This window comes from Mytilus californianus, unplaced genomic scaffold (genome assembly GCF_021869535.1).
Source record: "Mytilus californianus isolate M0D057914Y unplaced genomic scaffold, xbMytCali1.0.p SCAF_8, whole genome shotgun sequence".
NCBI lineage: Eukaryota > Metazoa > Mollusca > Bivalvia > Mytilida > Mytilidae > Mytilus > Mytilus californianus.
This window is the reverse complement of record NW_026262734.1, coordinates 68139136-68152949: the sequence shown is the minus strand read 5'-3', so window position 1 is coordinate 68152949 and position 13814 is coordinate 68139136. Positions and strand designations below refer to the sequence as shown.

Genomic DNA, 13814 nt, shown 5'->3' with positions numbered 1-13814 from the left:
CATGAAAGGTGACCATAAGAGTTAAAACATGAAAAGTATAAAGCGTAGTTTAAAATTTTCCAGCACATCTAACAGGTTCCTGCTTAGTTAAATTATGATAAAAAGGTGCTGAAACTACAACCAGCAAAAAAACTAACCCCCAAGTCCAATAATGTCCCTTTAAGGTGTATATTTACCCCCAAGTCCAAAAAAGTCCCTGCAAGGTGTATATTTACCCCCAATTCCAAAAAAGTCCCTTTAAGGTGTATATTTACCCCCAAGTCCAATAATGTCCCATTAAGGTGTATATTTACCCCCATGTCCAAAAAAGTCCCTTTGAGGTGTATATTTACCCCCAAGTCCAAAAAAATCCCTGTAAGGTGTATATTTACCCCCAAGTCCAATAATGTCCCGTTAAGGTGTATATTTACCCCCAAGTCCAATAATGTCCCGTTAAGGTGTATATTTACCCCCAAGTCCAAAAAAGTCCCTTTAAGGTGTATATTTACCCCCAAGTCCAAAAAAGTCCCTTTAAGGTGTATATTTACCCCCAAGTCCAATAATGTCCCATTAAGGTGTATATTTACCCCCAAGTCCAAAAAAGTCCCTTTAAGGTGTATATTTACCCCCAAGTCCAAAAAAGTCCCTTTAAGGTGTACATTTACCCCTAAGTCCAATAATGTCCCGTTAAGGTGTATATTTACCCCCAAGTCCAATAATGTCCTGTTAAGGTGTATATTTACCCCCAAGTCCAATAATGTCCCATTAAGGTGTATATTTACCCCCAAGTCCAAAAATGTCCCTTTAAGGTGTATATTTACCCCCAAGTCCAATAATGTCCCTGTAAGGTGTATATTTACCCCCAAGTCCAATAATGTCCTGTTAAGGTGTATATTTACCCCCAGGTCCAAAAATGTCCCTTTAAGGTGTATATTTACCGCTAAGTCCAAAAATGTCCCTTTAAGGTGTATATTTACCGCTAAGTCCAAAAATGTCCCTTTAAGGTGTATATTTACCCCTAAGTCCAATAATGTCCCTTTAAGGTGTATATTTACCCCCAAGTCTAATAATGTCCCTTTAAGGTGTATATTTACCCCCAAGTCCAATAATGTCCCGTTAAGGTGTATATTTACCCCCAGGTCCAAAAATGTCCCTTTAAGGTGTATATTTACCGCTAAGTCCAAAAATGTCCATTTACCGCTAAGTCCAAAAATGTCCCTTTAAGGTGTATATTTACCGCTAAGTCCAATAATGTCCCTTTAAGGTGTATATTTATCCCCAAGTCCAAAAATATCCCTTTAAGGTGTATATTTACCCCCAAGTCCAATAATGTCCCTTTAAGGTGTATATTTACCCCCAAGTCCAATAATGTCCCGTTAAGGTGTATATTTTACAAAATAAAGAACGGAGGATGTTTGTTTTTCAAAAATGAAAGTTATTCCAACTCAATCAGAAGCTTGATTTTCTTCCTCAAAAGAGAGGCGAAGGATACCAATGGGACATTCAAACTCATAAGTCGAAAATAAACTGATTTGTTTCTGTGTTACATATTTGTTTTTCGTTCATTATTCAGTACATTAATTAGGCTGTTAGTTTTCTCGTTTGAATTGTTTAACATTTGTCATTTCGGGGCCTTTTATAGCTGACTATACGGTATGGGCTTTTCTCATTGTTGAAGGCCGTACGGTGACCTATAGTTGTTAATTTCTGTGTCATTTGGTCTCTTGTGGAGAGTTGTCTCATTGGCAATCATACCACATCTTCTTTTTTATATTGACAACGCCATGGCTTAAAAAAGAAAAAAGACAAGCAGACAAAGTGTATCATTGCCAACATGTCTCTGTGAGTGATAATCATTTTGATTTCATTCACATTGCAAAAATAGTTTTCTTTTATTAATAATAATTGGATTACATGATAGCATATAAGGCAAATGGGCACCTTGACCTTAAAGTTCATGACAAAAATATTTGCAAGAACGACAATAAGAATTCTTGAATCCATCAGCAGCACAGAAAAGATCTTTTGTAGAGATTAGCGAAAATAATGCAGAAATACTATGAATCAATTCTAAAAGTTCAAAATTAAATTCTGAAAGAGATAACAAAAGTTACATAATGACAGTTTCTACCACTTCCATCATGCAAAATTACTGGTTTCAATTTCTATGAACAATGGTGAAAAGTGTAAAATGCGTGGGAACAAAACAATTTCACATTTAAATTTCTGTTACAAAATCCATAAAATGATTCTGTTTACAAATCAAATTATAACTTTCATTATGACCCTCGAACATGTTACATAACGTCAAATTGTCAAATTCCATGACTATAATTCACTTGAGAATCTCTGTTAGATGAATCAAATCAGAGAGTTGATCAATATTTAATTATTTTGAGTAGAAAAATTAACCATCTGGAATTATTTATATTTCTTATCAATTCCTGTGATGCAGTTTACTTATCTGGATGCAGAGGAGTTGATGTATTCCAAATATGACACTGGATAAATATTTAGTCATGGGGGACAAATTTATTCATGTTTCAGTTTTTATAATGAAATATAAGATTAGAGATTTACAATCTATGTGATATATCTATAAATTACAAAGTGATTTATCTATGACTGAGTATGTTTGAATTTACTTACACCTATAGTCTTAAATATCTGTTAATAATCATGATATCAGTAAATCCTCTCCTTAAAAATTATGTAACATGAAAAGGGTCAACAACCCAACCCCTTAGTCAAATCCCCTATTAAAAGGCTAGTTCGTGTGCAAAAAGATCTATTCAAAAAATTTTTTAAACTGTCCCTTCAATCTTATTCTTATCAACTTAGGACAGATCTTTGCCGGATTAGGGAAGACTTCAAATGTTCATTAACTGTGGCAAAAACATAATAATATTATTATAATAAATCATTCTAAAGATTTCTGTTTCTTGTTTTATTTCTTTTGCTACTGGTTGGGGGTTTTGTCATCTTTTCAGAATCTTTATGGAGATTGTTTTATTTCTTTAGTTACTGGTCCAGGGTATGTCAACTTTCAGAATCTCCCGAGGGATTTTAAGTGTATGTGGATCTAATGCTTCCCTTTTATATGTCATAAGTGTTTTTTTTTTTATCTAATATTCTTTGGCTTAGAAAGAGTATATGTGCTTAGATTAATCTATAACTCTTCTGAATGGTGATTTTTAAGGTATTTGAGTGTATATAAATTGAGGATTAAACTTGTCAGGACAACACATCTCTTGGGAGAAATCCCCATAAATCAGAAAAGTTGGCAGGTCTTGACTGTGATTCAATTTACTTCAAAATTTGCTTGCATGTACATTTTTTCTACAAACAAGTTATTCGTTATTTTCTAAATAACCATGCTATATATACAGTCAATGACCCATTATCTTGTTTCATAATGTGTTTCAAGTAATGTAGGGTTCAAAATTTTTTACCAGTTTTTGACCAAAATTCACAATTTTCAGGAATTATATTTTCTTCTGAATAGTTTAATTATGGTAAAAAGGAAAAATCTTTCATTTAGACTTGCATCAAATCAAGTTCCTATTTATGAAAAATTTAGTTTTTACATAGCCATCTTTACATGTAGTCTACTGATTATAATTTTTTTACATAGACTTCTGTGGAGAGAGGAACTCATGCAGGTGATTACATAACAGTCATCAATATAAAAAGCTTTTGTTAAAGGTTGCAGATGAACTACAGGAACAAATTATAGAAAAAAACACTTCAAAGAACTGTACTTGTAGTAAGGATTCGCATTATTTATTTGATATCAATTTTTTTTGTCAGATTTACTTGGCACGATAATAGCTTCACATTAGAATGCCCCACATTTTGATGTGTTTCTAAGCCTCCTACGAATATATCCCATGTTTGTAGACAACCTACTTTATTCTATATTGAGAAGGACAGGCACAATCTTACTGATAACAATCATTTAATATTTATTTCACATTGATTTTGATCAAAGTTTGACATACTGAATAAAATGCTTCGCTGGGCGCAGCTTGATACGACCGCAGAGGTCGAACCCTGAACAGTTGGGGCAAGTATGGACACAACATTCAAGCTTGATACAGCTCTGAATTTGGATTGTGATTAAATATTTGACACAGCATAGGTTTCTGACACAGAAAGAATGTGGTCTAAGAACTTCAATTTTTTTATTTACCTATTACGGTCCAATGTCCAAAATCAAAATACATGGTTAGATTCAGCATATCAAAGAACCCCATATATTCAATTTTTGTTGAAATCAAACAAAGTTTAATTTTGGACCCCAACTTGGACAAACTTGAAAACTGGTCCCATAATCAAAAATCTAAACACATGGTTAGATTCAGCATATCAAAGTACCTGAAGAATTCAATTTTTGTTAAAATCAAACTAAGTTTAATTTTGGACCCTTTGGACCCTAATGTAGACAAATTTAAAAAAACGGGACCCTAAATTAAAAATCTAAAAACACAGTTAGATTTGGCATATCAAAGAACCCCAATAATTCAATTTTTGATGAAATCAAACAAAGTTTAATTTTGGACCCTTTTGACCTCAATATGAACCAATTTGATAGCGGGCCCACAAATAAAAAATCTAAATACATGGTAAGATTCAGCATATCAAAGAACCCCATATATTCAATTTTTGTTGAAATCAAACAAAGTTTAATTTTGGAACCCAATTTGGACCATCTTGAAAACTGGGCCAAAAATCTAAAATCTAAATACATGTTTAGATTCAGCATATCAAAGAACCCCATATATTCAATTTTTGTTGAAATCAAACAAAGTCTAATTTTGGACCCCAACTTGGACAAACTTGAAAACTGGTCCCATAATCAAAAATCTAAACACATGTTTAGATTCAGCATATCAAAGAACCCCAAAAATTCAATTTTTGTTAAAATCAAACTAAGTTTAATTTTGGACCCTTTGGACCTTAATGTAGACCAATTTAAAAAACAGGACCCAAAATTAAAAATCTAAATACACGGTTAGATTTGGCATATCAAAGAACCCCAATAATTCAATTTTTGATGAAATCAAACAAAGTTTAATTTTGGACCCTTTTGACCTCAATATGAACCAATTTGATAGCGGGCCCACAAATAAAAAATCTAAATACATGGTAAGATTCAGCATATCAAAGAACCCCATATATTCAATTTTTGTTGAAATCAAACAAAGTTTAATTTTGGACCCCAATTTGGACCAACTTGAAAACTGGGCCAAAAATCTAAAATCTAAATACATGTTTAGATTCAGCATATCAAAGAACCCCATATATTCAATTTTTGTTGAAATCAAACAAAGTTTAATTTTGGACCCCAACTTGGACCAACTTGAAAACTGGGCTCATAATCAAAAATCTAAACACATGTTTAGATTCAGCATATCAAAGAACCCTAAGAATTCAATTTTTGTTAAAATCAAACTAAGTTTAATTTTGGACCCTTTGGACCTTAATGTAGACAAATTTAAAAAACGGGACCCAAAATTAAAAATCTAAATACACGGTTAGATTCGGCATATCAAAGAACCCCAATAATTCAATTTTTGATGAAATCAAACAAAGTTTAATTTTGGACCCTTTGGACCTCAATGTGGACCAATTTAAAAACGGGGCCCAAAATCCAAAAACTTAATACACGGTTAGATTCAGCATTTTAAAGAACCCCAAGAATTCAAGAATAAAACCCCATTGAAATTGATCAAGAAATAAGCAATTTATACGAAGTATCTTCTTTTGCACAATACTGTGCAATTGAATATTTCTTGCTATTGCGCAATACTGTACAATTGACAATTTCTTGCTATTGCGCAATATTGTGCTATTGGATATTTCTTGCTATTGCGCAATACAGTGCAATTGAAGATTTCTTGCTATTGCGCAATACTGTGCATTTGAAGATTTCTTGCTATTGTGCAATACTGTGCAATTGAAAATTTCTTGCTATTGCACAATACTTATTATATAATAATTTACACATCCTGTTTGGTGTGTATCTCCTACCATATCAATTTTATTTGCTTTTAAATATAAATCAGAAATAACCAACTTAAAATGGAAAATTTTAAAAGAAAAAAAAAAAGGAAAAAAAGAAAAAAAAAAAAATCCCCCCCCAAATTTTTTGAACCCCCTTATGATTCATCACCCCCAAACTCAATCCCAGCCTTCCCTTTGTGGTATGGTACCTTGCAGTACAATTTCAGAGAGATCCATACACTTGAACACAAGTTATTGTCTGGAAACTAGAAAAATGCTTATTTTTGGCCCCTTTTTGGCCCCCAATTCCTAAACGTTTCGGGCAATTACCCCCAAACTCAATTCCAGCTTTCCCTTTGTGATATGGAACCTTGTAGAACAATTTCAGAAATATCCAAACACTTACACACAAGTTATTGTCATGAAACTAGAAAAATGCTTTTTTTTTGCCCCTTTTTTGGCCCCTAATTCCTAAAATTTTGAGGCAATTACCCCCAAAATCAATTACAGCCTTCCCTTTGTGATTTGGAACCTTGTGGTACAATGTCAGAGAGATCCATACACTTACACACAAGTTATTGTCTGAAAGTTACAAAAATGCTTATTTTTGGCCCCTTTTTGGCCCCTAATTCCTTAACTGTTGGTACCATAACCCCCAAAATCAATCCCAACCTTCCTTTTGTGGTATTGAACCTTATGGTGAAATTTCATGGAGATCCATTCACCTAAACTAAAGTTAGAGTGTGAAAACCAATGTGTCTTCGGACGACGCCAGACGACGCCGGACGACGACGACGACGACGACGACGACGACGACGACGACGCCAACGTCATACCAATATACGACCAAAAAATTTTTAATTTTTGCGGTCGTATAATGAGAAATACATTTCTGGTAACTGTAGTTAGGCATAAAATCTACTTCAGAACTTTACTAACCTGGGAAAATGAATTGACAAATGTGAGTTGAACATTGAAGGCAGCAAACAAAAAAAATAATTTCGAAAATACAAATGTGTAGTATGTCTCCATTTAATAATCATCCAAATCTCATGGCATAAGAATGAAGGGAAAATTTAGTTTTGCCTAGTAACTTTTTCAACATTTCAGCAAAAGTGTTTAAAATGCCTCTCAAGCCCTTTACCACTTCTCCCAGTTTTTCCTGAGGGGAAACTGACATTTAGCTCAAAACTGGAAGTGATTTTCTGAATTATTTTCCCTTTAAGAAAAATATGAAACATATAAAAACTGAACCAATATGTCATCTTTACATAGGTTTGATTAGCAAAGAATATAAGTTCTGACACAAAGTTTAGGTTTCTAGGTTAGAGAACATGTAGTTACCAGTTTAGAAACATCTGGCTAAGACAGGTTTCCAGTTAGGAAACATTTAGTTTAGACAGATTTCCAGTTTAGAAAAGGTTCCAATTAGACAGGTTTGCTTTGGAAATAAGTCCATTTAGACAGGTTTCCTGTTTAGAATAGGTTGCATTTAGACAGATTTCCTGTTCAGAAAAGGTTCCAATTTAGACAGGTTCAACTGTACATGTATCAAATTTATTCTAACTACTTACCTTTCTAGAAATTTATCAAATATATGGCCTCTCAATGAATTGCAAATTTCTTCTATATATGGCTGAAAATAAAAAAATAATAAAAGAAGGATTAATGTAAAATTATTGAGCAGCAACCAAAAAACAAACAGTGAAACCGAAAAAAAAATATTCTTGGGATACATTTCAGCTATTGTTTCATCTCATACTTTGGAATTTTAAATGTTTTTTTTCTGCACAAATCTAATGAAAATGTTATTTTGTTATTAACATCGACATACTGACTATCTGACTTTGTGAATATGCTACTGTAGACAACACATTGATTATGAAATTCAACCATCTAAATGCACCAATTAAATGAAACGCTTGCCTGGACTTTCAACTATCTCATAAGTCTAATCATTTAAACTGATATCATCAACGAAATGCACAGACTCACGGGGACGAACAAGATTAAAAAAGACACACACTTAATAGTTGTATCTTCATGTAGCTGAGTACAGACATTACATATATCTGTATTTACATTAGTATGTCATGAAAGACTTATTATATGTTATAGAAATAATCACCAATATCACAGCTTGTTTATATAACATGAATGTCCTATAATTTACATATAGAATATTTGTTGCTAATTACTTTCTGGTTCCATCATTATTGTGTTATTGTATTGTTGTATTGTTGTATTGTTGTATTGTTGTATTTTTGTATTCTATTTTTGTATTCTATTTTTGAATCATTGTATTATTGCATTACAATGTACCAGGGGAAAAATCATGCATCTGCTATTCTTACTTATGTAGTTATTTCTTTAAAACTACAAATACTTTAGAATTGATGTTTTTTTTTGTACATATACTTAACTACCTTTTATGGATTAAAATTCTTAAAGTTTATGGGAAAAATCAATTATTGATCCATTTTTTAGCCACTGTTTTAGGCTTAAAACATACTAAATGAATAAAAAATAAAACACCTTTTGTTGGACTTCAAATTGGAACTTGGTCTTATAGTAACCAGGAAATCCACATAACTGATACTGTATCAACCAAAACAACACAGCTATAATAACTGTATGTCCCTCAAGCTATACAACAATAGGACGGTCAAAGGCTGCATGAAAACATGACAAAAGATACAGAAAGGGATCAGCAACATCATCAACATAATGTTACAGCAGTACCATAGGTTATCAAATCAGAAAGGGATCAGCAACATCATCAACATAATGTTACAGCAGCAGCACCATAGGTTATCAAATCATAAAGGGATCAGCAACATCATCAACATAATGTCACAGCAGCACCATAGGTTATCAAATCAGAAAGGGATCAGCAACATCATCAACATAATGTTACAGCAGCACCATAGGTTATCAAATCAGAAAGGGATCAGCAACATCATCAACATAATGTTACAGCAGCACCATAGGTTATCAAATCAGAAAGGGATCAGAAACATCATCAACATAATGTTACAGCAGCACCATAGGTTATCAAATCAGAAAGGGATCAGCAACATCATCAACATAATGTTACAGCAGCACCATAGGTTATCAAATCAGAAAGGGATCAGCAACATCATCAACACAATGTTACAGCAGCACCATAGGTTATCAAATCAGAAAGGGATCAGCAACATCATCAACATAATGTTACAGCAACACCATAGGTTATCAAATCAGAAAGGGATCAGCAACAACATCAACATAATGTTACAGCAGCACCATAGGTTATCAAATCAGAAAGGGATCAGCAACATCATCAACATAATGTTACAGCAGCACCATAGGTTATCAAATCAGAAAGGGATCAGCAACATCATCAACATAATGTTACAGCAGCACCATAGGTTATCAAATCAGAAAGGGATCAGCAACATCATAGGTTATCAAATCAGAAAGGGATCAGCAACATCAGCAACATAATGTTACAGCAGCACCATAGGTTATCAAATCAGAAAAGGGATCAACAACATAATGTTACAGCAACACCATAGGTTATCAAATCAGAAAGGGATCAGCAACAACATCAACATAATGTTACAGCACCACCGTAGGTTATCAAATCAGAAAGGGATCAGCAACATCATCAACATGTTACAGCAGCACCATAGGTTATCAAATCAGAAAGGGATCAGCAACAACATCAACATAATGTTACAGCAGCACCATAAGTTATCAAATCAGAAAGGGATCAGCAACAACATCAACATAATGTTACAGCAGCACCATAGGTTATCAAATCAGAAAGGGATCAGCAACATCATCAACATAATGTTACAGCAGCACCATAGGTTATCAAATCAGAAAAGGATCAGCAACATCATCAACATAATGTTACAGCACCACCATAGGTTATCAAATCAGAAAGGGACCAGCAACATCATCAACATAATGTTACAGCAACACCATAGGTTATCAAATCAGAAAGGGATCAGCAACATCATCAACATAATGTTACAGCAGCACCATAGGTTATCAAATCAGAAAGGGATCAGCAACATCATCAACATAATGTTACAGCAGCACCATAGGTTATCAAATCAGAAAGGGATCAGCAACATCATCAACATAATGTTACAGCAGCACCATAGGTTATCAAATCAAACTGGCATCTAAATAGATTTGTTGCATAAGGAACTTTTTTTTGTGTTGGGTAATGTTTTTTTTTTGTTTTTTTGAAGATAATTATGTGCTGAACAGTTGTGTCAAATAATGATAACAGCTAACACAGATTTATGGCTCCAAAAATAGTTAGAAGAGGACATTTTACTTTGTATACATAGGTAATGTGACCTTGGCCTTTGAAATATCTACCAGTAAACCAATAGTGACAAAAATCATTTACCGTAAACACACAAATTTTAAAAGGTAACTTTGACTCTCTCTGGTCCAAAAATGCATAAAGCTTTTCAGAATTAAAAAGACTAAAACTATGCTATGTTGTTAAAAATCTTACAATATTTACAAATCTTGAAACACTTTTTATGTTTCAGTATCAATAAAAAATCGCTTCTCCTCAGAATACTAATAACTTTTATTGAAGCAACCACTCAGGTTACTAACTACAATGTATAAGGAATATGAAATCATTCATCATAAAAATTCGAGACAAATTTAAACTATCTGATTAGTGAAAGTAGTAATAAATCTTCCTGTGAGTGAGAAAAAATCAAGATACTAATCATGAGGAAGAATATCCTAACAGAACAATGTATAGTACCCAAGAGATTAGTAACTTTTTCTCAATAGTAACCAGAACAGCTAATCTATTTTCTTCTTAGCCATAAATTTTCCAGTCTAGACATTAACAAAATTACCATTATATATTTAGCATTACTTAATGTATAGCTGTAAGGTAATTGATCATAAATGAAAAGGGTACTAGAACATTCAAATTCAAATTCTTTATTGACTTTGAGCTATACGGCTCATCAGTGTATTCAAATAAATAAATAAAACACAAGATAATTTCAAGGATTTGTTTTAGAAAAATTGGATAATTTTGTTTAATGTACGGTCAAAATAAAAAAAAAAAGGATTTTAGTGCAGTTCAGTTGCTCTTTTATTGACATCTACCCAAAATTTCCATTTATTAATATTTAAAATTATAGATTCGTATTAAACATTAGGTAACAAATTAAAATAAATAAACTTTCACCCATTCAATCATACAGATTTCATGAAAATTTTATCAAAGCATTATTCTGCTTTGGTACGATGTGTGGGCAGATGGACAGACGGATGAACCGAGGGTAAACCATTATACATCATCATGTATAAGAAATGTGTAAAACACATAAGGCCATAGGTGACAATCAAATTTTTTATCATATCGGACATCATCAATGATATAAAAGAACAGAGTTCCAATGTCCACTGCGTTGCACATATTTTATATTTCAAGAATTGTACCCGTGGGAGCGCTAACGAGGCCTTTTTCCATAAATTTAATATTTCCAAGGGACATAACTCTTTTAAAAAAAGTCGATCGGCCACCATTATATTTATAGAACTTGTCCGAGATATTGCTGATATTAACCTATAGCATAAGTTTTATAAAAATCTGGCAAGAATTGTACCTGTGAGAGCGCTAACAAGACCGGACAGAGGGACACACGGACCGACGCCCGGTATTTCCATGTCCCCCGCAACGCGTTACGCAGGGGACAATAAACTCTTTACTATAAATTCAGAAATTTTTGTTTGCACTTATCATTGTGATGGTTGAACAAAGGACAGAAATGGCAGTAAAATTATTGTTATATCAGGAAATACTACATACAATTAATGTAATCAAAGTTTAAAATGCAACTTTTATTTTAAGGAAACCTAACTGGTTGCTCATACCCCTATTCAAGCTTGATGACCCTTTTCTTGGATTAGGGAGTTGCTTGATGACCATTTTCTTGGATGAGGGAGTCGCTTGATGACTCTTTCTTGGAAACTTGTGGGAGTTGCTTGACCCCTTTCTTGGATGTGAGATTTGCTTGAAAACCCTTTTCTTGGATGTGAGAGTTGCTTGAAGACCCCTTTCTTGGATGTGAGAGTTGCTTGATGACCCCTTTCTAAGTGAATGTGAAAGTAGCTAAGTGACCCTTTTCTTGAATGTGGAATCACTAAGTGATCCTTTTCTTGAATGTGGGAGTCACTAGATGACCCTTTTCTTGGATTAGGGATTCACTTGATGACCCTTTTCTTGGATTAGGGAGTTGATTGATGACCATTTTCTTGGATGAGGGAGTCGCTTGATGACCCTTTTTTACTAGATTAAGGATTCTCTTGATGACCCTTTTCTTGGATAAGGGAGTCCCTTGATGACCCTTTTCTTGGATCAGGGAGTTGCTTGATGACCATTTTCTTGGATGATGGAGTCGCTAGATGACCCTTTTTATTCAATTAAAGAGTCTCTTGATGACACTTTTCTTGGATGAGGGAGTCGCTTGACGACTCTTTTTATACGATTAAAGAGTCTCTTGATGACTCTTTTCTTGGATGAGGGAGTCGCTTGATGACCCTTTTCTTGGATTAGGGAGTTGCTTGATGACCATTTTCTTGGATGAGGGAGTCGCTTGATGACCCTTTTTATTCAATTAAGGAGTCTCTTGATGACCCTTTTCTTGGATGAGGGAGTAGCTTGATGATCCTTTTTATTCAATTAAGGATTCTCTTGATGACCCTTTTCTTGGATGAGGGAGTTGCTTGATAACCCTTTTCTTGGATGAGGGAGTCACTTGATGACCTTTTTCTTGAATGAGGAAGTCGCTTGATGACCCTTTTCCTGGATGAGGGAGTCACATGATAACCTTTTTCTTGGATATGATTGTCAGCCTCATCAACATAACATATACAAATCGTTTGCTCACTTACTAAAACTGGAAAATTAGATTTTTAAACCGCTTGCATGACTCTGTTAGGTAATAAAATTTCATGATCCATCATTTACATGCAAGATATAATTTGCTCAAGGACTAATGTTCTTTTGTAACATATGACTGATCCAAATATTAAAATAATTCTTCAGCTCATCATAATAATTCCGCAGTGATAGCAGGCTGGTTACAAGTCATCAACGCTTAATTACCTGTTATATTGACAATTTAATTACCTGTAATTTCCACAGTATGACAAGACTTACATAACAGGATTCAAATGGATATTTCTAATCGATTATTAGTCTGTTCTCTAAATACTTAAACGAGGTGCTAGATTCGCACAGAATTTAATTCTAACAATGAACTAAAACTAATTATCATTCTTGCAACTTGGGAAATTATTGTATCACTCGTAATTGAACGGGCTGCAATGTTTTACTCAAACAAAATCAATAAGAATATCATATTTTGTTTGGAATTCCATGGAGTGACATTTTTACACAATGTTTAAGGTAGCCTATATTATTAAGTGACTTATAAAGACTTAACACTCTAACCTGATATTTTTTGTCAATGGCAAAATGTCGTCACAGTGAAGCCCGGTTGTCACTATCAAAGATTTCTTTGACCGGTAAACTTTGTCCAACAGTCCAAGTCATAGGTTGTCTGTCACTATCAAATTTTTCATCAAAAACTTGGTCAAAGAAAAAACTGCGCTGTGATTGGATAATTCCTGTAAAAGTCCATCCAAGTTTTAAGAAAAAGAGGATGAGATTTAATTTCATCCAAGTCTGTCAAAGTTTTTGATCATTTTTCTTTCACGGTTGTCACTACAAAAAAATCCATCAGAAACTTTGACCAAGAAAACTTTGATAGTGACAACAGGCCTTGAGC

At 33.6% G+C, this 13814-nt stretch overlaps 2 protein-coding genes across 2 annotated transcripts in view; one reads left to right on the top strand and one right to left on the bottom strand.

The window, feature by feature from the left end:
- Positions 1-13814, top strand: part of LOC127712999 (small G protein signaling modulator 1-like) — a 361281-nt gene that overhangs the window by 282492 nt on the left and 64975 nt on the right. The gene's annotated exons all lie outside the window — the stretch shown is intronic.
- LOC127713002 (beta-adrenergic receptor kinase 2-like) overlaps positions 1-13814 on the bottom strand; it is a 120114-nt gene that overhangs the window by 57188 nt on the left and 49112 nt on the right. The window contains exon 6 of the mRNA XM_052219591.1: positions 7560-7621. Within this exon, the coding sequence (XP_052075551.1) occupies positions 7560-7621 (62 nt within the window). The remainder of the gene's footprint in view (positions 1-7559; positions 7622-13814) is intronic.